Below are 24611 nucleotides of genomic sequence, written 5' to 3'. Positions count from 1 at the left end.
GCATCAAGCCTCGAGTCAGAAAGACCTGAGTTCAAATCTAGCCTTAGACATTTACTAGCTGTGTCAACTGTAGGCAAGTCACTTAATCTTGTTTGCCTCAATCTTCTCATCTGTAGAAAGAAATGGCAAACTACTCCAATATCCTTGCCAAGAACACCCCAAATGGGGTCACAAAGAATAAAACACGACTGAACAAGAACAAGAATAACAACAACAATGCCTTGTAAAAACTGTTAGGAAAATCACTTAACCTCCCTGGGCCTTTATTTCCTCCTTCATAAAATTAGGGGATCAGATTTCTAAATTCCTGCCAGTTCTACATCATCTTGGCTCAATTCCTAGCAATGGGACCTGAGGCAAGTTATGTTACTTCTCTGAGCCTTAGTTTCATTAGCAAAATCAACTGGTTAGGCTAGATAATCTCTCAAAATCCTTCTAGGCCTTATTCCTATAATCCTATGAAATAAAGCCATGTAGACAGAATCCCTGCCCTCTCAAGGTTTCTGAATATTTACATACAAATGTCGATAATTTGAAGAATATCAGCATTGTAAAGACTCAGAAAATCTCAGGCTATGAAAAACTTCCCTCATTTCCCCCCTAAAATCTAATAAATTTGGAGTTATACATTTTTTTAAACTGATAAAAACCTTAATTTGAACACATAATGCCATCAAACCTTTGATCTTCCAAAAAAAATGATTTGGAAAAACTATAACATTATTAGTCTTCATATAAAATATCTATAGTATCCATTCACTATAATTCCAGTATACCAAGGGAAAACAGAACAATACAGTAAAACCAAAAGCAGGAAATTCAGGGTTCTACCTAGTAAAGTTTTCCATACAATTGGGGAATAAACTGTTAAGTGGTTAAAAAAAACTTTTTAAACTGTTTTTGTACAAATTTTTCTAAATGTTTTTTAAAAATACCATTCTATTCTCCTAATGCATACTGAAGAACATACATTGACTTTTTCTTGAATGACAAGGTCATTATTCTAAACACAAATCACTGTAATATACTGACGGTGTAGCTATAACTAGTGTGGGGAGTGAATAAGGCTAAATGGATACTGACCTCGACAGAATCCCTGTAATTTTTTTCTTGACAAAGTCCCTGATGACAGCTAGCTTTTTGGTTGTTTGACTCTTCCTCAGAAAGGTGGAGTAAAGGTGCATGACCTCATGAATAGGATAACACAGCTGCTTTTCAGCATAAATAATTGCTGAATCAAAGGCTAAAAGCTCCCTTCTCCCAAAAAGTGATGTCATCAACCACCAGTTCCTTCCAATTCATGATCTCCATATTAGCACCATTTAAACACTATCCATGGGGGCAGCTAGGTGGTGCAGTGGATAAAGCACTGGCCCTGGATTCAGGAGCACCTGACTTCAAATCCGACCTCAGAGACTTGACATTTACCAGCTGTGTGACCCTGGGCAAGTCACTTAACCCCCATTGCCCTGCCAACCAAAAAAAAAAAAAAAGGTAAACTCTATCCATTATTTCCGTATCACTAAAAAAGTATTCAAGGGCACCTCCTTGTCAGCTTATACTTATTCCTCTAAATATTCTGGCTTTATTCATAATCATGTTAGGAAGCTACTTCAAAAATTTATCCCATGGTGTTTTGGAGGTAGTTTTTCCAGAATCTACAAATTCTTCACAATCAATCAGTAAACACTTATTAAGTGTCTTTTGTTTGCTAAATACTCTGTTCTAAGCATTAAGAACAAAAATGCAACAGTGAAACATTGCATTCATGCCCTTGAGGAGCTTACAATCCAGCCAAGGAAGACAATCTATACATATACAAGTATAGACAAAACAGATATGAAATTGATACAAAATAAGGGGGGGGGAACCAGCAGGTGGTGTGAATCAAGAAAGATTTTATAGAAGAAGCTGTACTTGTGATGGTTTCTAGGCATGGAGACAACTAGTACAAAAGCAATGAAGACAGGAGATGCCATATCATGCATGAAGCACAATAAGGCCAGTTTATCCGGAAGCGCTAAGTTGAGGTCAGGTTGTTACACGTTTTAAATATATCTGATCTTGGATGAGTTATTGAGTTGGGGAGTGAATGCCATGGTCATACCTGCCCTTAATGAAATTTACTTAAGAGTTAGGGAGACAAAATAAAAGGTAAGTGCAATGGTCTAATCACAAAATGTAGTCTTTGAAGTAAGCTATGTGGGTCAGTCGGTCAACTAGCATTTATTAAGAGCCTACTAGGCCAAAAACTAAATCTGGGGAGATACAAAACATAGTTCCTGCTCTTAAGTAGCTAACAATCTTTTGGGGGAGACAATATGTAAAAAAAGAAAAATACAACTATGTGTAAATAACTTATATACAAGATAAATTGGGGTAATCTCTAAGGGAAAGCAGAAATTGGAAGATGGAAGTATCTTGTTTGAGGAACAGTAAGGACACCAGTGTCACTTAATCAAAGAGTAAGCAGGGGAAATAAGATAGAAAGGCAAGAAGGGGCAAGGGTATAAAGGTTTTCAGTAACCAAACAGGATTTTATATTTTATTCTGGAGGTAATAGGAAGTCCCTACTGTTTACTGAATAGGGAGGGATGATATGGTCAGACCTTGAAGATCAATTTGACAGCTAAATGGAAAATGGACCAGAGTGGGGCAAGATTTGAAGCAGGAAGACCAATCGGAAAACTACTGCAATAGTCCAGGCCTAAGGTGATAAGAGCCTGCACCAGAGTAGCTGCTATGTTAAAGGAGACAAAAGGAACTGTATAAGGGATGTTCAGAAAGTAGAAGGGACAAAACAACCACTAATTGGATTTGGAGGGTGAAAGAGAATAAAGGCATTGAGAATGACACATTTCCCAACTGGAGGAGGGAAAGAAAAGACAAGAAAAGAAGTAAATTGGGTTACTAGATCCAAAATAACAAAGGTATTTGTTAAAAATAAGAAATCTATGTCCTAAAGAAGACTTTTGACTAAATACAACTTTTAATTAAAACAAATACAATGTGTGCTATCTGTACTTTCAAAGAGAAAACATCATCATGGATATTGCTTGAATTTTGATATACATACCTCTTCAGTACATTCAGCTGCTTCTATTGTTTTGATTAAAGAACTGGAAGGCAGAGCAAAGAACTCCTCTATAATTTCCCTTTATAGAGGGCTCAAAATCTCAGCCATCTCTTCATTTGCTACCAACTTCTTTGCTTGGTTTTGACACCATCATCATCATTATTCACCTGTCCTGCCCATCCTTTGCAGCTCATTTTTACATACTATCTTCCCCACTAGATTTTAAGCTTCTTGAGAACAGGGACTGTCTTTCTTTTTCTTATTTGTTTTCCAGCACTAAGCACAGTGCCAGGGACAAAAGAGGCACTTAATATATGTTTATCAAATTTTAAACGTTTTTCATATCATAGAAAATTATAAAATAAAGATTACACAAAAATACAAACCCAAAGCTAGGTCCACACAAGGGAAAATTACACCAACTCTATGCATAAATATTTATACCAAACAATAATACCAAATAAAAATAATTATTGGTTAAACATTAAGTACCTGCTCATAAGGAAAGAAAAAATGATTAAGAGGAAACAACTGCTAATTATTTTATACAATAAGTAAAGGGGGATCTTCAATAAAGCACTCATTTAAGAAAGTGACTGAAGAGAATATATACTCAAGGAATAATATTTTAGCCATGTTGGGTACCAAACATAAATCACAGTGAGCCAAGCATTATTATCTATACACAAGAACTATTCCTTCTTTTGATGCCCATGTTTTGACAGTAATTATATTGAAAAATACCATAGTCATTGAGACTGTAATGAAATTTAACCAAAGGATGTCCATCTCCTTGTAACTTCTAAAATATATAGAGATCACAAGAGTTCATTTATGTATGATATTATACTACACATGAGTGTATATTATACATATCTTTGTTTTTACTCTACATAAAATCTGTGTATTTCCTTTTTATGTAATATAAACACTTTAAAAGGAAATAGATCTCTTCACTCAACAATTTATCTCTGCTAAAAATGCATTTTGAAAAAATTATACAGCAAGCATACCTGAATGCGCATAGCCCATTTTAATTTCCTGCACTATCTGTGGTCATACTGACATCTGGTGGAACCAGAAATGAAATCCCATTACAATAAGATTGTACTGGTCAGGTTTTGAACAGAGAAATATTTTTTCATGTTTGCTAATTAATTCTGTCACCTAAAATTTTGTGCCTGGGGGGGGGGGGGAGGGAGAAAGCCACATTTGTATGTACAGATAGCTAGCTAAAGAATTTATTAAGGACTTACTAGGTATAGGCCCTGTGCTAAGTGCTAGGAATGCAAATTCAAATAAAAAGACATTCCCTGTCTGCAAGGAGATTACATACCAAAGGGGGAAGACAATACATAAAAGGGAATTAGAAAATGAGGGCAGGGGGAGAGAAGTAACATGTGTTAAGGAAGTCACCAAGGCCGAGGGAAAGGAGTCTGAGGAGCCCGCGGTTGAGATTGAAAAGGACACAACTGGCATGGATATTTCCTCACATGGAGCTTCTGAGGAGGAGCTCACCAACTGGGAACAGCAAAACTCTTCAAGGACCCTTCTTATCACAATATTTGGTTGAACAGTATTTTATGTGGCAGTATGTTTTGCAGGGACCCAGAAGCATCTATTGAGTCATTCATGTCACAGTGAAAATGGGCCCACAGTGATCAAATCATAATTTGTTTGTTTTTTGTTTTGTTTTGTTATTTTTGCAGGACAATGAGGGTTAAGTGACTTGTCCAGGGTCACACAGCTAGTATCATGTGTCTGAGGCCGGATTTGAACTCAGGTCTTCTGGAATCCAGGGCCATTGCTTTATCCGCTGCACCACCTAGCTGCCCTCATGTGAAATTCTTAAGTGTTCAAGTCTCTGTAAAAATGTGTAAATTAATGTTTAAAAAGCTCCAGATGAGAGCTGGATTAAGAAAGTGGGGATTAAGGAAAGGACAGGAGGCATCTTGTGAACTAATTAGAAAACTGTAGATAGCATTCCTTATTAAGATTTAACTGACAAAAAGAAAGGAAATCACCCAAAAGGGTTAGTGGATTTGAATTTGGCCATCTAGGTAAGAAATGGGGGGGAATTCATACAAACTAAAGTAAAAGGGGAGTGTATTTGGGGGGCACTGCTTTGAGTGCCCACCTGCAGTTTCAGGGAAGACAAGGAATGGTGGGGTTGGATCAGAAAGCTAGGGTGCTGTTGGAATACTGCTAATGTTTTAAAGTGATTACGGTAGAGAGGGACAGAAAGTGATGGAGCTGGATCCCAAAAGAGGGGGATTTGAGGTCCACTGGGCTGAAGCTGGGTGGTGGGAGTGGGCTTAAGTGAATTTGGAGAGAAGGAAAAAGTGATTTGTGACTGGAGAAAAGTTAGCCCAAAGTGGGTAATGAGGTGAGGTATGTGAAAAGCAGAAAAGCAGGGTGGGGAGAGTAAAGTTGAGTATGACTATCAGGAGAGAGTTTGGAGGGGAAGATAATGATTTCTGTTTAGTGTTGTGGAAGGAAAAGGACTAGATAAGCAGCTTTGGGAGCATTTGCATAGAGATGATAACTTAACCTATGGGAGCTGATGAAATGAGACAGGAAGAAAAGAGATCAAGAAAGAAAGAAACTTGAGTATGAGCAAGGAGTAGATTAGGACAAGTCTGTACATGCCCAGACAGGCCTGAACAAGTTAATTAATGCTTCTGTACTATCTAATATGTTTTAGATATAATTTTTTTTAAACTTATATACTTGATTGTATACTACATTCATTTATTTTTGTGAAGATCTTAAATCTCCTATTTTGAGGGTGGAAATATTGTTAAGTGAATTGGAAATTGGTACTCAAATTTTTAAATTGGTATTTATTGTGTGCTGGAAAATCCAGTAATTGTTAAAAAGTTTGATAAAGATCTTCAAATTGCATTGTGTATTTACCAAAGGAGGGAAACCACCATCTGTGCCTTGATTAATTTTCTATGTAGGAAAGAAGCCAAAGTCTGGTCATGACAGTAAGTCCATCTATTGTTTTGTTCTTCATTTTGTTATGCCTAACCCAGTCACTATTGTCATGGGGTGCAGAGCACCCCAGAATTTCTCTGGGGCACACCAAGGAATCTTCTCCTTGAGAAACTAAACCAGAGGACAGATAACCAAAGGATTAGCCTAGATAGATAAGCTGAACCAAATCGGACTGAGCTAGCTTGGGATTCCTACCCTTCATTTTGGTCTCCCTTACCCTGGGGAGATAAGTTTGGGTGTGGATTCGGCCTTTGTGTTCTGAAGAGGGATCTGTAGCCACCCCTCACCCAATTCCTTTAGTCACTACCAGTGGGGGATGGTCCTCCACTCCTCACCCAAATCCCCCAGCTACCACCAGTGGGGGATGGTCCTCTCTCACTAAAGGAACTTTTCACGGGCAGATGGGCCACCTCCATCAGTCCTCTATAAAAGTACCTTCCAGTCTCCTGTTCAAGGAGATTTGGTACCTCTGAGCCATGTGCTTTATGCCAAATCTCCCCATGAAAAGTCCAAGGATTTCTTTCATGGTTTCCCTCACCCCACCCTTCCCTTCCCTTGCTCCTAAATAAACTATCGCCTTATTCTAACTACGTTTTGTGTGCAAGAGGGTGTAATTTTTTAAAGAGGAATTCCCAAGAACCCCAACTCCCACCAACCCGTACCCCATTTCTCCACCATATCACTATTATGACTGCTATTCCTTGTGATGTCACCTGTTTTCAGGATTTGATATATAATTCCTATAAGTCCTGAATCCCAGTATCTGTTTGCATTTACCTGGTCATCATTTTTAAAAGGTTCGGCTTTGCTCCTAACCCAGAAACTTCTTACCAGGACAGCTGTCAGCTGGTCCAGGAACTATTTCAACAAGGACACAAGACCCAAGGTACTTCCATCAATTTTAGTGTATAGGCAGCTGAACTTAAGTGCTGCAAAGACATCAGCAGCCACTGAAGGTCCCATTTTTTAAAAAATCTTAGTGGCCAGACCTAAGTGATATAGACAAGGAGTGGTAACTTGGACACAATGGTATAATGTTAAACATATCAGGTAGTTTGGGTAAGTGAGGAAACCAGGTCTCCCTGATGATTCAGGAGGTTATTATGCTGCATAGGCAATCACAGATACAATACTTGGCAATAATTGGCTTCTTGTATTAAGATTTAGTTTTCGGGGCAGCTAGGTGGCGCAGTGGATAAAGCAAAGGCCCTGGATTCAGGAGTACCTGAGTTCAAATCTGACCTCAGACACTTGATACTAGCTGTGTGACCCTGGGCAAGTCACTGAACCCCCATTGCCCCGGGGAAAAAAAAAAAAGATTTAGTTTTCAATCAGTAAAAGGAAGGTGACATATGGTGGTCACCGTCTAACATAACTTCTATTTGAGACATTGTAAATTGGTTTTATAATTTTGCCAAAGGTTGGATATCCTAAATACCGTTTTGATTTTATTGAAAGATTTCACTGCAGATTTTGTGTCCAAAATAATTATTAAGAAATTGTCCCTAGATATAGCCCTCCTGCTCAAATTGATTCAGAAAAACTGGAGGGCTTCATCTCCTATAGAGAATCCTTCTTTCATCTGGATTATGAATTCAATATCCTCCATAAACAGAAGCAAATATCTTTGGTAACCATACATCTTCCTATTTTGTCTTGCTTTATGCTACCGAGGATCACAAAGGAAAGTGATTTATCTTGTTACTTATTTCAAGGAATCTTGAAATATAATCTGTATAAATTTGATGTGTATATGGGAGATACATTATTGGAGCAGAGTCCTTATAGTACATTTGGCTGTAGCAAATCAAATACTCCTTTACAGTCTCCAAACAATAAACACAGAGAGATCTATATACTACATTATTCAGTAAAGTTTTTGACTGTAAGGATCTGTGATCTGCTATAGAATATTATTTATGAAATCCTGCATGTCCCCTTTCTTACAGTTTCATCAAGGATGATTTCAATTGTGTGCATAAATTATTCTTTTTTAAATTTTGAAGAGATAGGAAATCAGGCATATATGTAAGTAATTATAGATATTCTCTCAGTATCCTTTTTTAAAGTAATGATAAGGTCTAAGGTTGTTTTTTATACTTAATCTATTGTCCCCTCTTTCTGCAATACCCTAAAAATGGTGAAACTTCCAGCATGGATCTACCTTCTATGTATTTGTTCTAGTTCAGTGGCTCTTCTCATCTTTGTTTTCTTCATTGACATTTCCTCATGTAGCACATTTAAGATTCTGATATTAGAGTCAAGATGTACTTACTATTTAATTGGTGGTAAAATACACTGTATTATTAAAATACTGATACATATGGCAGAAAAACAGAACATGGTAGAGAAGGGAAGTGGTGTAATATGTAGTAGAAAGAGTGGTGGTTGAATTTAAGAATCAGAAAAAACCTGTTTGAATCCCATTTCTTCCACTATAACTAGCTATGTGTCCGAGTATAAATCACTTCAATTCTGACCTCAGTTTCCTCATCTGTAAAACAGACATTGTACCTATAGTACTCACCTCAGAAAATATTACAAAGGTTAAATGAAATCATTTACACAAAGCAATTTGCAAATCTTAAAGCACAATAGGATCATTATTGTTGTTGTTGTCACTGTTGTTGTTGTTATTATTATTATTATAGATTTCATTGTGTTGGTGGTCCCTAAAATGAGAGTGATTAATCTTTCAAGAAGAAAACAAATTAAAAGAATAAAAGTGCTAAATGTATGCTCCCTAACTATTTGGAAAATAACCCCATGGTTCATTATTGTTCCATAGAAAAGCAATTGAGGAAACACCGTAATTATTATAGAGCTAAATAAAAGGAGAAATAGTACTATTTTGGTTTTTGTGAGGCTATCCAAAGGCTACATTAGAGGACACACCCATATGAGGTAAAATATGATTAATCAATCTTGTATTTATTAAATATTGAAAAAACAGATTATGCATACCCATTTACAAAATACTCTAATCTAAAATTACTGAAGGTCATACACAACAAAGAAAAAGATTTAGAATAGACAAAACTGAACACAATAATCCACCAGAGGGAGCAACTAGGTGGTACAGTGGATAAAGCACTGGCCCTGGATTCAGGAGGACCTGAGTTCAAATTTAGCCTCAGACACTTGACACTTACTAGCTGTGTAACCCTGGGCAAGTCACTTAACCCTCATTGCCCCGCAAAACAAAAATAATAATAATAATCCCATCAGAAGCCAAAGCTGTAGGCTGAGCAATTCCCATGGAATTTTTCTATGAAGGGTTCAATGTTGTTTTGCATATAACTTGAGGGTTAGAATCAAGTCCCTGAAGAAAATACCAAGATTTTCTTTAATAATGCAAATAAGGTGTCCTTTTACGGCATCTTTATTTCCAAAGCATTTTTACACAAGTCATTTATTTCCTCCTTAGACTACTCACATGATGGAAAGGGGAAAGGATTATTACCCCCCATTAAAGAGATCAAAATAGACACAAAAAAGCTAAAAGATGTGCTAAAAAATTGCCACTCTGCCCCTGTGGAAACATAAGAACAAAAGTCTAGGTCTTTTAATTTTTATCTCGGTTTTCATTCAACCACATATTGCCAAGCCAAAAGTCAAAAGTATGCCTGGAACCAAACTGCAATCTACATATTGCCATGTCTTGATCCTACACTAAAGACCTACTTTGATGCCTCATCATGCCATACTCAAAGGATCCTGGGTCCTCAAAGGCTGTCAGCAGAGTATCATCTCTAGCTACAGAAGATGGAAAATCTTTGAGAACAGGCCTGATGTTAGAGGACTAAACTAACTTAGTTCAGTAGGCTCATCACCAGTTTTACTCCAAGACAATTCTTCAACCACAAGTCATCACACAGAAACTGTCAACAAAGGCATTAAAGAATGTTTCAGCAGAAAGAAGACACACACCTATGAAATCAGATATCCTTAAACTATTAAAGAAAGATATTATTCAGTAAACAAAAAAATTAATTTGCATCCTTCAAGTACTATTCACAATTATGAAGAGCTTTAAGCTTTATATAATGCTTTCCTCAGAACAGCCCTATAAAGTGGGTAATATACGTATTATCATCTGTATTCTATGGATAAAGAAAGTGAGCAGATGAAATTAAGTAACAACTAAGATCACACAGCTAGTAAATAGTGATGTTAAGACTGGAATTCAGGTATTCTGACTCCAAGACCTTTGCTTTTTATAATGTGCCATGCTACCCTAGTGGAGACAAGGGTACCACTTCTCCCTGGCCAGCAATTAGTATGTGAACCAAAGATACAAATTATTTTCTTTACTAACCTAGGCAAAACATAATTATCATGTTAAATTAGCAGCCAATGAAACTGTATCACCGTAATATGTAAAAGTAACTTAAAATTATCTATATTTTGGCAGTAATTATTTATTATTCATTATTATTAAATATTAGAAAAATATTGACCACACAGCATTTAACATAAGGAGAAAATCCCCCAGTGACATACTGTATCGAAGAGAGTACATGGCCTAACGGCCTACCCTGTCCTAAGAGGAGAGTGCTCACCAATGACAGCCTTCCCAAGCCAAGAATGCATTCCTGGGGTCAGCCAGGAGCCTCCCGTGGTCTTGGCTTTTATCCTCTTTTGATAGAGGCAGGTCACTACACACTGATCAAGGCTAATTGGCTAGCATCATTCAATTCCATTACTTGACTGAGGGTGGTCCATATCAAGGGAAGTATCCAAAATGACTCCCCCAAGGTGCTCAAGGCAAAGTCCATTATCTAGATGTGGCTTAATGCCATCAGCTCACTGAACTAGACAAAAAAGTCTATTCTCCACCTCTATTGTACCCTTAGGCTGATCCCAAAAAGAGATTAGAACTTTCTCAAAAACTGAGCTTTCTGAAGTGGGGGTTGAGAGGGAGAGAAAACCAACTAAAACTAGGTCCCTGGAACCCCAAGAAATTTGTTATTAATAATTATTTTCTCAGATGTTTAAGAAGTAACCACAATATTGCATTGCATAAATAAGACAAGAGTAGTTTCAGTAGTCGGTAAACCATACTCTAACAACAATGTTAAACCACAACTTCATTAATATATGCTAAAGATACTAAGTTTGTCAGTCTTCAAGCCTGTCTGAGAGTTTGGTTAATGAAACTGATGTGGGGATAGAACTCCATATCATGAGGCATCCCAAAGAATTACAAGACTCAGTGACTCAGTTTCCCAAGTTTCATTGAAAGACTGTTGACCACAAGGAGAGCACCATGGAAGTGTCTTGAATAGGGGGAAGAAGAATAGTTACATTTATAATAAGAAAAAGTAGGTTATCTCCTCATTATCTTAATCTCCTCCTTGTGGGAGGTTCATGGGAGGTCTTATCCTAATTTGGACTTCCTGGGGTCCTAAGACAAGCGCCGAGGTGGTTACCTTTTTCCCTGGAGGTGTGTTTTGGGGGTTTACACGTCATAAGATGAACCTAAGGACACATTTGGCCCTTTCTGCCCATGTTCCTAAAGACATGCTTAAACTTGCCAGACGCAGAGGGTCTCTGTATTTATGATATCTCTTTTCTTAAGATCTGGTTTCTAGGTATCCTGTCATCTGGGAGTATTAATGGCTATTAATGGTTAATGATCCCTCTTTACCTTCCCTAAGCTTCTGTTGATAGTATTGATTGGTAGAGACTTGAACCCTCTTGGTTACAGTACTATTGATAAGAATGCAAACCTTAGTTTCACTGTTAACACTTTTAGGTACTATTGATAGGTTATCTGTTAACCCTTTTAGACTCCTCCAAAGTGATGAAAGAACTTCAATATAAAGCAATATTAAATATAAATCGTTCAATGAATTATTTATTAAGCACTATTTAGTCCCACTAAATTATGCTAGAAGAAAAAATGATTGTGTCTATAACTCACAAAAATGATTGTGTCTGTAACTCACAATAGGTATTTCAATTTCACCTAAAGATGGCATTTAAAGAAGCTGTTTTCACACAGGAATTGGAAAAACAGGAGAAACCTAATCAGATATTAATAGTCTCATAACCAAAAATAGGTATCTAAATATTTGTCAGTAAAACATCCTGTAAGTGGACATTACAGAAGCAATTAAGCTTAGATGCAGTTGAACAGATATTTCCTTTTTCTATGCCTGTTAAGCTACATTACCTAAAAATAGTGGAGTAGTTTCTTCCAAAGTAGTTTCATTAGCATCTGCCCCAGCTTCTAAAAGGATTTTTGTTATCATCAAGAATCCTCTAGTTGCTGAAAGATGTAATGCACAATAGCCCTCAAAGGTCTTCATGTTAATGTATCTTTCAGATGGATCTGGAAAGAAAAAAGAAAAACTGTAAAAGGCAAAATATCAAATACAGTTGCCCTGATTTTACAAAGCAAAGATTTCTTCAGTTGGGCTAAGGGACATTCAAAGGAATTTTTGAAATTTTTTTGGTGAAAGACAGGACTTATCATAGGCAGTCAAGGAAGAGTTCTTGAGCGGTCACAAGTTAAAAACTATAGATCATCAAATAGATATTCAGTAATGGTGGAAACCATAGAATCTCTAGGCTTAAAACCTAGAACAGAATTCTTTTCTTTCTCTGGCTATAGAACCTGTTTAGTTCATTCTTCTTTTAAATAAATAAATGAAAGTCACCACTATTAAGAACCTATTATTTTCCTTACCCTCTTCATTGTTATTATCTCATTTCCTTTCACTTCTCTCAGAATCACTTATCTCCTAAACTAAAAAAGAAGAAAATAATTTAGTCAGGTCTCCTTTTTCTCCTAACCAAATTCTGCAATCTTTGGGGAAGGGGGAGGAAGGGAAATAGGAAGGTAGAAAACTCAGGACAGGATGGTAATGCCAATGAATGGAGTAGAAATGACAGAAGCAACATAATAGTCTTTACTTATTCCATATTTATGTACTAAAAATACTCAAATGAATATATCTCATTGATTTGTATGTACTCTCCAGTGGTGTATATTACAAGCCACTTATGCCCACCCATCCCGTGTGACCCCTGACCATGTCTTCCAATAAGTCCACCAAAGAAGTTCAGTTTGACAACACTATAAATTTTTAAATGCTCCTGACATTGTGAAAGTACCAGCCTAGAACTCACTCAGGATATCCCGCTGTTATCCTTCATCCTTGCCATGTGACCAGCCCATCTTTTTTTCTGAACATACATTATCCTAATACTATCATTTACTCCTGTTCTTCAGAGCTCCTCACTAGTTATCTGGTGAAACCAATTTACACTTATCATGTAGCTCTTCATTGTTCTCTGAAATATTCATTTTTAATTCTTCCAATAGTGTTCCATTTCTCAGTCACACAACTCACCGGTAGAATAATAATTTTTAAAAGATTGATTTATTTATGAGAGCTAAGGTCTTTTATTCCTATGATATCTAGAGTCTTTAATAGAAATGAGTGCTGGATTTTCAGTATCTAGTAATAAAATCATACTGTCATATATAAATTATTAACATGGTTTAAAATATTATGGTCTTGGGGGCAGCTAGGTGGCACAGTGGATAAAGCACCGGCCCTGGATTCAGGAGTACCTGAGTTCAAATCTGACCTCGGACTTGACACTAGCTGTGTGATCCTGGGCAAGTCACTTAACTCCCATTGCCCTGCAAAAAACCAAAAAATTATGGTCTTCCCTCATGTTGAACCGATCATTCATTCCTGGTCATAATGTAAAATCTTTCTAATCCTTCTGACTAATATGTTGTTTTAGCCTACTTGCTAATGTGTTATTTTAAATCTTTGCATCAATGCTCATTAATTATAGTAATCTGTAGTTTTCTTTCTCTGTTTTGTCTCTCCCTGGTTTGCTAAGTAAGACTATATTTGTATCCTATAAAGAAATTGGTAGAATACTTTGTTTTTTTATTTTTGCAAATAATTTATGTGGTATTGTAATTAATTGATTGATATATAAGCTTGAGGTCTTTAAAGTAGCTTTGTAATTTCTGGAAGACAACCAAAGCGTTCTCCTCCAATTCAATTCTATGCCAATTTGTACTATCTGTTCAAAGGAATATATTGATGGTCAAGTGCTAGAAGGTCTCCATCCAATCATATGTCAAAATTTGAGCAATGATATTCTTCATTGGCTTGGTCTCATCTATTTAAATAGACTGGTTTCAAACTCTTGAATGGTTATAAATGTCTTCTAGGAAGTTCTGCAATGTTTCAGCCTTGATTCAAACAGCAAAATATCACACTCAAAAGGAAGCATTTTGAGGCCTTCACCCCACAAGAAAGATTGCTTCAATTTGAATTCATTTTCTAAATCTCTGTTACAGTGATGAGTACCTTTATTAAGGATATATCTTCCTGTTTTAGGCCTCACATGATGTTTAATACCATAAAGCTGTTAAAAGAGTTATCTCTGATGTTATAACATTCAAGGATTATTAAATAATTTTGATGTAATGAAGATTGAGACATCCTATTGGAAAACATCTTTTAAAGAAGTGTTCTGCTCTATGGAATCAAGTCCTATTGAATAATCAACAAACAATAAGCACAGTGGGAGACTGAATTCTCCACATCTTTCAGCTAACTGAAAAATGGTAAAGGTGCAAGTGTTCTACTAATATCTTCATCAGAGACATTATTCCACAACTAGCATATAGATAAATCTCATAAAAGTGGCATGGGACTAGGCTCAACTTTCATCTGCATCAGCACAAGGCAACTTCCTCCCTTCCCCCCACAAAGAATGACATTCCCTCTGACCATAGGTCTGTTATTTCCTGTCATGTCTGTCCCCAGGAAAAAAAAAAGTTGGTAGTGTGATGTTTAAAATCTAAGTGTGTGGTCACCTTAAATTAAAAGCTTTAGCACCAGCCTTTGGACATTAAACATTTACTAAAGCATACTAGGTATTAGTAAAAGGAGAACATGTGGAGTTCAGAAAGTTAAGAAAAGGCCTTTCTAGCCTAGAGTTCCAACTTGGTCTGGTTCTTCCTCAAGTCCTCTACCACGAACCTGCTTCAATCACAAACTACCAGCAAACTGGGTGTGGAAGCTTTTATAGGTCCAGAGCAGAGGCGGTCCTTACACGCGGCTTCAAGATGATTGGTAGGCATCATCCAAATCCATTGGTTCACTGGACTTGAAGGTGGTCTCGAGTTAATTTCAAAGTCCTTAGCTTCTGAGAACAATACCTTCTTAAGGGTTAGCCAGGTGTGCTTACAATCTAGTTAACCTGAAGTAGGCTAATCAGCAGTCAATCACTCTCACTAAATTCAGTTTAGATTAATCTCCAGGTGGGCCTTTGAGTATCTGCTAAATCCCAGAACTTCAATATCCTGCTGTGTAAATTTGGCATCTATCTTTTGTTACATTATATCCTACCTAATCACCAGCCTTTGAGGAAAAAGGAGAAATAAATAGGGTCTCCCATCTAACCATGTGCCTTTCATACCATGCTGCACTTGACTCCTGCCTGATCTCCAGCCTCCTCTGGAAAGAAGAATGGTACCTTCCACTCATGGTCACAACTTGTACATTTCAGTGATTCTGAACCTCTGCAGGTTCATGTAAACCTTATTCCCCATATCTACCATTCAATTCCTTATTCTTATCCCGCTGAACCCTCCCACCCCAAAATCCCAACCAAAGTTATTTACCCTTTCCAATGTGCTCTGGAATGCCTATTCCAAAAACTTGCTTTCATCTTTTCTTCTTTTCTATTTTTTTTAAATCATATTTTCTAGTTACATATAAAGGTATTAAAGGAGTTAAGCATGAAAAATAAAGGTCCTGGGAGTGTTATTCTGTTCTGAGGGTTGAAAGACTGAAAATATAAGAAAGGATAAAAGGACTACTCTAGTATAGAAAGGAAGAAGAGGAGAATTTGCTATTTCTCATAACTGACATGGATGGGTAAAGAATATACAAACTAGGGGAAAGTGGACATCAGACCAATGCAATCTTATCTGAAATAAAGGAGGCTGAATATGCATATGTACACGCCCACACACATAAGCAGTTTAGTAAACAGATCAAACTTAACAGAAAAATAAACAAGGATGGGGAAGAGACAGGTTGAGAGGGAGGATAATATCATAAATGGAATGGTTCCAAGAAAAACAAAATTCCTGATCCTGAATGGGAATTAAAATGGAGAGGAAAAAAAAGAACTGAATCTAAGGAACTGCCTTACACTGCTTCTTAGACTTCTGGGGAATGGCTGAACAAATTGTGATATAAATATAATGAAATATTGCACTATAAGAAATGACAAAACAATTTCAGAGAATCCTGGACAGTATGAACTGACACAGAAGAGCAATTTAAACAAGCACAACAACACTTCAAAGAAAAACAACTTTGAATGACTTAAGAAATCTGATGAAGGAAATGATCAACTATGTCTCCAGAGGATTTATAATGAAACATGTTATTTCCTAAAAGATAATGGACTTAAGGTGCATAGTAATAAATTTCTGGGCATCATCACCATGAATGTTAGTTTTGTTTGAATGGTTACTGTTTACAAGGTGGTTTTTTTCTCTTCCATCTCTTTTTATGTGACCACAGGGGTGAGGAGAGACAATTAGTAATAGGCATCCCCCGCCCCCCCAAAAAAGGGCCATCAAAAATTTTAAATGCACATAAGAGAACAGAAGGAAGTTCAGACAGAAGCAGAAAAGCAGCTAAGTTTGAAAGTAATATTTAGAATTTATTATATCCTTTTTTTAGAACCATACACTACAAAAAAAATTCATAGTTTCATATGGAATCCTTTTCATGTTCTGCTATATATACAGAAATGTTTTGTTTTGAATGGATAATTCTTAGTTTGAGGAAAAGAAAATGTATCTTAACTGGAACAATTAGACAGACCATATTGTGTACTATCAGAAAATATTTCCCTCTCCATGGAAGCAAAAAGTTATATTGTTGAATTTCAACTTCCTAAGACAGGAAGGTGAAACAAAGGAATTCCATAGAACTGGCAGGAACTTAGCTATGATTGGCTGCCACATTGCCAAGTTACTGTCTTCTAACTTACTCACCTAGTCTTTCTATAGATATTGTGAATGGATATTTGTCTATTTTATTAGCTTGTGAGCCAAATAAAAGAATATTTAGTAATACAATAAAGTCAAAACAATTTACCAGATTACCCAGAATAGGAAAAAATGAAAAGTGATAAAACTTATAGTATATATCAAACACAATCACACCTCCTATTTCAAATAGGACACTGGCATTTCTGTTTGGGAAAGATGAAGATAAGTAAAACCAGTGGCTATTTAAAACATAAAATAAAATATCTGACTCTCTTGGTTAAGACAATAAAAATAAGTTAGGTATATCTGTGCATAAAGAATAATTCACTTCATGAATCTCTTTCCCCAGCACAATATATTTTTTTTAATTTTATTTTTATTTATTGTTTTGTTTTGTGGGGCAATGGGGGTTAAGTGACTTGCCTAAGTGTCAAGCGTCTGAGGCCGGATTTGAACTCAGGTACTCCTGAATGCAGGGCCAGTGCTTTATCCACTTCGACACCTAGCTGCCCCTCCCCAGCACAATATTACTTGCTGCATTAAGATCAGAGGATCTGACCAACCTTCAAATGACTCTTCAGTGATTTTTTGTACAGAAGAAAAAGAAAACACTCCTGATAATATGTGACAGTGAACTGTAAAATCAGGCAACAACTTAGTGAGTCCAATTATCCATATCTCAACTAGACTTTACCTGAACGAATTAACAGCCGTAAACATTCTACAGAATTGTGATAAGCTGCTTCATGAATTGGCATCCATCCTCTGTTGTCAGCAACATCAACACTACATCCTTTCTTGAGAAGTTTCCTTAGAGCTTTTACATTTCCTTCTCTGGCAGCAAGGCCAACAGCAGAACATGTATCTGAGTAAGCCTCTGTAAAGTCCATTCCTTCAGACTTATCTAGAAGATAAAAAAGGGAAAGGAAGAATTCACAAGTGAACGCAAATGTGCTACAAGTCTATTTCATTATGGGCAACAAACAATATACTTAGAAATGAATTTTGCTCAATGGACCATCCCAGCATTTCACACATTATAAGCAAGAGAAAAGGAGAGGTGGAAAATAACTTAAAGTTAGATTAGAGCTTGTGACTATAGCCCAAGCTGAAGGCAGTTCTTTTTTGTTTGTTTGTTTTAAACTAAAAGTATTTTCCAATTACATGTAGAGAGAGTTTAACATTTGTTTATATAAGACTTCGAATTTCAAATTTTTCTCCCTCCTTCCCCTCCCTACCCCCACCCCTAGACAGAAGGTAATCTGATATAGGTTTTATATATATAATAACATTAAACATATTTCTGCATTAGTCATGTTATAAGAGAAGAATCAGAACAAAAAGGAAAAACTTCAAAAAAGAAAAACAGTACCAAAAACAAAAGAAATAGTATGGTTCAATCTGCATCCATATTCCACAGTTGTTTTTTTCTGGATTTGGAGAGCCTCCTCCATCATGAGTCCCCTGGAATTATCCTGTACTATTGCATTGCTGAGAAATCAAGTCTATCACAGTTGATCAACACACAATGCTGATGATACCGTGTACAATGTTTTCCTGGTTCTGCTCATCTCACTCATCATCAGTTCATGCAAGTCCTTCCAGGTTTCTCTGAAACCAGCCTGCTCACCATTTCTTACAGCACAATAGAATTCCATTACATTCATATACCACAACTTGCTCAGTCATTACCCAATTGATGGGCAGCCCCTCAATTTCCAATTCCTTGCCACCACAAAAAGAGCAGCTATAAATATTTTTGTACATGTGGGTCCCTTTCCCTTTTCTATGATCTCTTTGGGCAAAAGACCCAAAAGTGGTATTGCTGGGTCAAAGGGTATGCACAGCTTTATCGCCCTTTGGGCGATAAATAATTCCAAATTGCTCTCCAGAATGGCTGGATCAGTTCACAGCTCCACCAACAATTTTCCCACAGCTTCTCCAACATTTATTATTTTCCTTTTTTGTCATATTAGCTAATCTGATAGCTATCAGGTGGTACCTCAGAGTTGTTTTAATTTGCATCTCTCTAACAAATAGTGATTTAGAGCATTTTTTCATATGGCAATAGATAGCTTTGATTTCATCAGAAAATTGCCTGTTCGTATCCTTTGACCATTTCTCAATTGGAGAATGACTTGGATTCATATAAATTTGATTTAGTTCACTATATCTTTTAGAAATGAGGCCTTTATCAGAAGTACTAGCCATAAAAATTGTTTCCCAGCTTTCTGCATCCCTTCTAATTTTGGATGCATTGCTTCTGTTTGTTGAAGGCAGTTCTAAAAAATCTCCCCTTCAAGATAAAAGGTTTATTAGAATTGTATTGGGGCAGCTAGGTGGCACAGTGGATAGAGCACCAGCCCTGGAGTCAGGAGTACCTGAGTTCAAATCCGGCCTCAGACACTTAACACTTACTAGCCATGTGACCCTGGGCAAGTCACTTAACCCCAATTGCCTCACAAAAAAAAAAAAAAAAGAATTGTATTAAGACACTTTAAAAAAATATTTTGTTTTAGTAAAGATCCATCCTTCTTTGCCCTCCCACCTAAAACCAAACCTCTGCCAAGAACACAAGAAAAATAAAACTCATTACAAACATGACTACAAAATAAATTTCCGCATTGGCCATCTCTAAAAAAAAATTTCATCACTAGTCCTCTTACATAGCAAATTTGTTCACCCATTCCCCAATTTGTAGTTATGCCCTCAGATTTACATCCTTTCCTGCCTCAAAAAGTGCTAAAAATATTCTTGTATATCCTTAGCATTTTTGTTGCTTAGGACTAATCTTTCCCTTAATCTACCTTCCCTCTAATTCTCCCCTCCTTTTCTCTTTTTTCCCCTTTCCCTCCTATATCCCTGTTGAGTGAAACGTATTTCTGTACCCAGCTGTGTATGGGTATCCTTCCTTCCTTTGATCAGTTCAGATGAAAGTAAGTTTCAAGTGTCAATCACTGCCCCTCCTCCTTGTTTGTATCTACTTGTGTACTCTCATTATGAGACAAATTTTCCCTAACTTCCTTTCCCTCCCCTTCAGTATATTCCTCTTTCCCTCTCTTTCCATTCTTAAGATCGTGAAGAAAAACAGAACCACTCCCAAGCTTTGTCTAATTGTACTTACTCTATGTACCCCAATGATAAAGTTTCAGAGGGGATACAGGTATCATCTCCCCATATATGAATGTAAGTAATTTATCCTTTTTTAGTCCCTTTGTGATCACTCATCATTTCCATTTTCCTCACCCTATGAGGAACTTCAAAATTTCTCCACAGCTTTGGTCATCTTTTCATTAGGAAAGTTTGGGAATCCTCTATTTCATTAAAAGTCTGTTTTACTTCTATGGCAATATACTCAATTTTGCTAAATAAGTTATTCTTGACCATAAAAGCATATACTCTGCCTTCTGTGATATTATATTCCAAGTTCTCTAGTCATTTATAGTAGTAGATATTAAATCATGTGTGATCCTCACTGTGGCTCTCTGCTACTTGAATTTTTATTTCTGGCTGCTTGCAGGATTTTTTTTTTTTTTTGACCTGGAAGTTTGTGATCATGTCTATAATGTTCCTGACAGTTTTTATCTGGGAGTTTCTTTCAGGAGGTAACTAATAGATTCTATTTAGATTTTGCCCTCTGGTTCTAAAAGATCTGGTCATTTTTCTTTTAAGATGTTTTTGAAACATGATGTCTAAGCTTTTTCTTTCTTTCTTTCTTTTTCTTTTTTTTTTTGTCATGGCATTCAGATAGTCCAATGATTCTATAATTTTTTTCTCCTGTATCTGTCTTCCAGGTCAGTTGTTTTGGCTATGAAATAACTTACATTATCTTACATTTTTTTCAGCCTTTTGACTTTGTTTTATTATTTCATATAGCCTCGTGGAGTCATTGGCTTCTATTTAGTTAATTCAGATTTTCAAGGAGTTTGTTGCTTGGGCAAGGTGGTTTTGTATGTCTGGTGCCAAGCTGTTAATTCCATTGCCAATTCTTTGTTCCGTAGTTCTCATTTCTTTTCCAATTTTTTCAAGCAATTTCACTACACTTCAAAAAGTGCTTTTAATTTTTTTTTCATTTTTGCTTCATTTATTCCAGGAATTCTAGTTGAATTTGTGCCTGAGCTTTGTTCTTTTTGAGGCATTGCTTGAAGAGATTTTTGAGTCATTCTCTTTGGTGTTTATGTTTTGCACATCACTGCCACCATAATAAGTTATTACGGTGCGGTTATCTTTTTTTGTTTCCCTATTCTTCCAGTTTACTTCCTCATTTCAGATTTGATGTTAAGGCTGGATTCTGCCACACTTCTGATGGGAAGGATTGGGTTGGTCCTCTTGATGCTTTCTTTGGAGTATTGAGTGTTGTGTTTTTCCAGGATCTCAGAGACAGACTGGAGACCTGCAAGATTTCAATGCTCCCAAAGTGTTTAGATCCACAGCAAAGTCTAATTTGTACACTGACCCCCACCGCCTGACCTCCTCAGTTCTAAAATCTGCAAGTTCCCGTTCTGGGTCTGGGTCTGGGTCTGAGCAAAAGTAAAATGCATGCCCCTATCAGCCAGCCAGAAAACTCTGTTGGTAAGTGTGGCATAATTGTAGGCTCCCACTTGGTCAGAGATTCCTGCCTTGGTTATTCTTCTGCAGGCTGGGCTAGATGCTGCAAGTAAAATTGCTTCGACCTGGGGTCTGAGCCATGCCACTGCTGCTACTGGCTTCTAAACTTCTTCCTTTTTCCATATACAGCACAAAGCCTTCTTGTTCAGAAACACCACTCCCCTGCACAGGTCCCCTTTTCAATTCATCATGAATCTACAACCCAGAACTAGAAAATGGGCAACATAGCTGCCAGTTTCTATTTGTCCCCACTCAAGTGCCTTGGTTTAGTGAAGTTCCATTATAGGTTTCAGAGTTACTCTTGCCCACGTGCACAGCCTCTCCCTAGGCACTAGCTTGACCTGTCCCCAGTATCCCCAAAATTCCCTTTATGTCTCCCTGTGCTGAGCTGGGCAAAGGTTTTACTGTAACCTTTTTCAGATTTCCTCACCAGGATTCAGTCAATGCATTTTCTCAATGTTTAGAGGAATTTTTGAAGAGGAAGCTCACTGTACTGCTTCCTACCACTCTGCCATGATGTCTCCATCTCCTAAGACACTTATTTTAAAATACTGTACTTTGGTGGATAAGTGATTTAATTATTGTGTGTGCCCACTTCAAACCAACACAAACCCCCTATAAAACCTTTCAATTTAATAAGAATTTACAGGGCAGCTAGGTGGCGCAGTGGATAAAGCACCAGCCCTGGATTCAGGAGGACCTGAGTTCAAATTCAGCCTCAGACACTTGACACTTCCTAGCTGTGTGACACTGGGCAAGTCACTTAACCCTCACTGCCCTGGGAGGAAAAAAAGCAAAAAAGACAGAAGAATTTACTATGGCACTGGGGTTACAAAGAAAAAAAAAATCCAAATAATTCTTTCCCTCGTGGGGGAAAACAACAGACAAGTAGGTAAGTAAATAATATATGTACTTACACACTGAGAGAATAAATATTTAACATGGCTCTACAATCTCATCAATCCTCAATGATGGAGATCACAATCCAAATATCCCTGTCCTTCCTACGCAGCATTTGTCCTGGTTTTCTCTTAAGTTCTCCCCAAGTGATACATCCAATGCAGTAGAAGCTTTATCAATTTCCCCTGACATCAAAAGGATATCAGTAGAGCACTTGGGCTGTCCACCAACAGGTTATCCCTTGCCATTAACAGATGATCAAGCCATCTTCTTTTTCAGTCAGTAAATAAACATTTATTAAGTACCTACTACCATGTGCCAGGTACTGTACTAGGTGCTAGGGATACAAAAAAAAAAGTAAGAGACAGTTCCTACTCTCGAGGAATTTAGTCTATTGGAGGAGATAAAAGGCAAACAGCTATTTACAAAAAAGCTATAGAGTAAAAGCACTAGAATTTTCCCTTACACATTTCCCTTTACTACTACTGTTCTAAGTTCTTCATTTGTTATATGTTGCAGCCTGCTTATACCTACATCGTACTTCTCCATTGCCTTCTGTAAGATTCTCATTTTCAATTCTTTGAAGATTACTATTTTCCATGTCTTCTAGTTAAATGATACTAGCAAAATGTGGGTGTTAAAAATGTGGTCTTTTGTTTTCCTAGAAAAAATATAAGAGCTTTGCAATTTCCTAAAGGTAATTAAGACAGCTCTCTTCCTCTCTAATTCTGGACCCGACTCACTATCTATTTGTATAGTCTGTTCCAGGTATATAAATACATATGTGTATATATACATGTATATGTATGTGTGTGTGTATAAATTCAAGAAGGGATTTCAATATGTAATAACTCCTTTATTTTTGTTTTTAATTTATAATACCATAGCATTATTTACAGTATATATAGAAAAGGAATTTACATTAAGTGTGAAAAATCAACTTTCATAAATGGCAAAAAAATGAAAGAAAAACAATTTTCAAAAAATTATTAAAACATTGTGACTTTTGGCCCACCCTGAAAGTGTGTACACACAGACACACACACACAAGGAGACAAGCTACATAATTTAGTTGTCCATCCAAATGCATTTTATAATCCAAGCAACAGACATTCTTCATCTACTCAATCTTTCCTTTGTGGAAGGTCAAATCACACTCTTGAAAGGTTATTGATTTCTTCCAGGAGAATCTGCAATGGTGTAATGCAACCAGTACTAGTCATCTGCAGAGAGTATCATCTGGAAGTCATCAGCATGTATGACATAAATTCTACACTAGATTTCTAGCAAAACAGAAAAAACATGTGGTAAGTATGCACCTCCACATTTTACACGTTGTATAGTATTTATACTTTACTAAGCAAAATATTTTCTACTGTTGTATCTTTCAAGGAATCTTAAATGTTTTTAAAGTATAAATGGAAGATAGTCTTTTTGGAAGAAAGCCTTAAAGGTGGCATTCTGCACTAGTAAATCAAATTTTTAAATAATCAACAGAAAGTACAGTGGGATCTTATAACCTGTACACCCTTCAGTCATCTGCATGGTAAAGATGTGATCCACTGTGGAATATCACTTACAAAATTTTTTCTCTTCTGATACCCTCATGGGGAAGTCCTTGATCCATGAATATATGTGATCTACATAAAAAATTTATATAAATGGGGAAGTAGGCATAAGTTAATAGTTGATGTTCTTATGGCTGCTTTTTCTTAGAATTAATATTGTCCAAACTGTTTTCCATGCCTTTGGCATATTTCCTTCCCTGTCCAGAAAACTTAGTAGAACAATCCCTCAGAACACTCACAACTATCTCTCCTTTAATACCCGAGACAAATTTGTTATGAAAATTTTTGAAGATTTTCTATCTAAAGTAAACCCAAAGCAACATCAGAAGGGGGTTGAAACTCAGGGAATCAGGAAAGGTCTTTTTGAAGGAGATGGAAGCTTAGCTGAGACATCTACAAAGCT

General features: G+C 36.7%; 1 protein-coding gene across 2 annotated transcripts in view; it reads right to left on the bottom strand.

The window, feature by feature from the left end:
• Positions 1-24611, bottom strand: part of ASB3 (ankyrin repeat and SOCS box containing 3) — a 106284-nt gene that overhangs the window by 51017 nt on the left and 30656 nt on the right. For both annotated transcript variants that reach the window (XM_043988006.1, XM_043988008.1), the window contains 2 exons: positions 17827-18036; positions 12255-12413 (listed from right to left, as the gene is read on the bottom strand). In XM_043988006.1, the coding sequence (XP_043843941.1) occupies positions 12255-12413; positions 17827-18036 (369 nt within the window). The remainder of the gene's footprint in view (positions 1-12254; positions 12414-17826; positions 18037-24611) is intronic.

Source organism: Dromiciops gliroides, chromosome 2 (assembly GCF_019393635.1).
Source record: "Dromiciops gliroides isolate mDroGli1 chromosome 2, mDroGli1.pri, whole genome shotgun sequence".
Classification (NCBI taxonomy): domain Eukaryota; kingdom Metazoa; phylum Chordata; class Mammalia; order Microbiotheria; family Microbiotheriidae; genus Dromiciops; species Dromiciops gliroides.
Note: the sequence above shows the minus strand (reverse complement) of the source record. Positions and strands in the feature narration are given on the sequence as shown.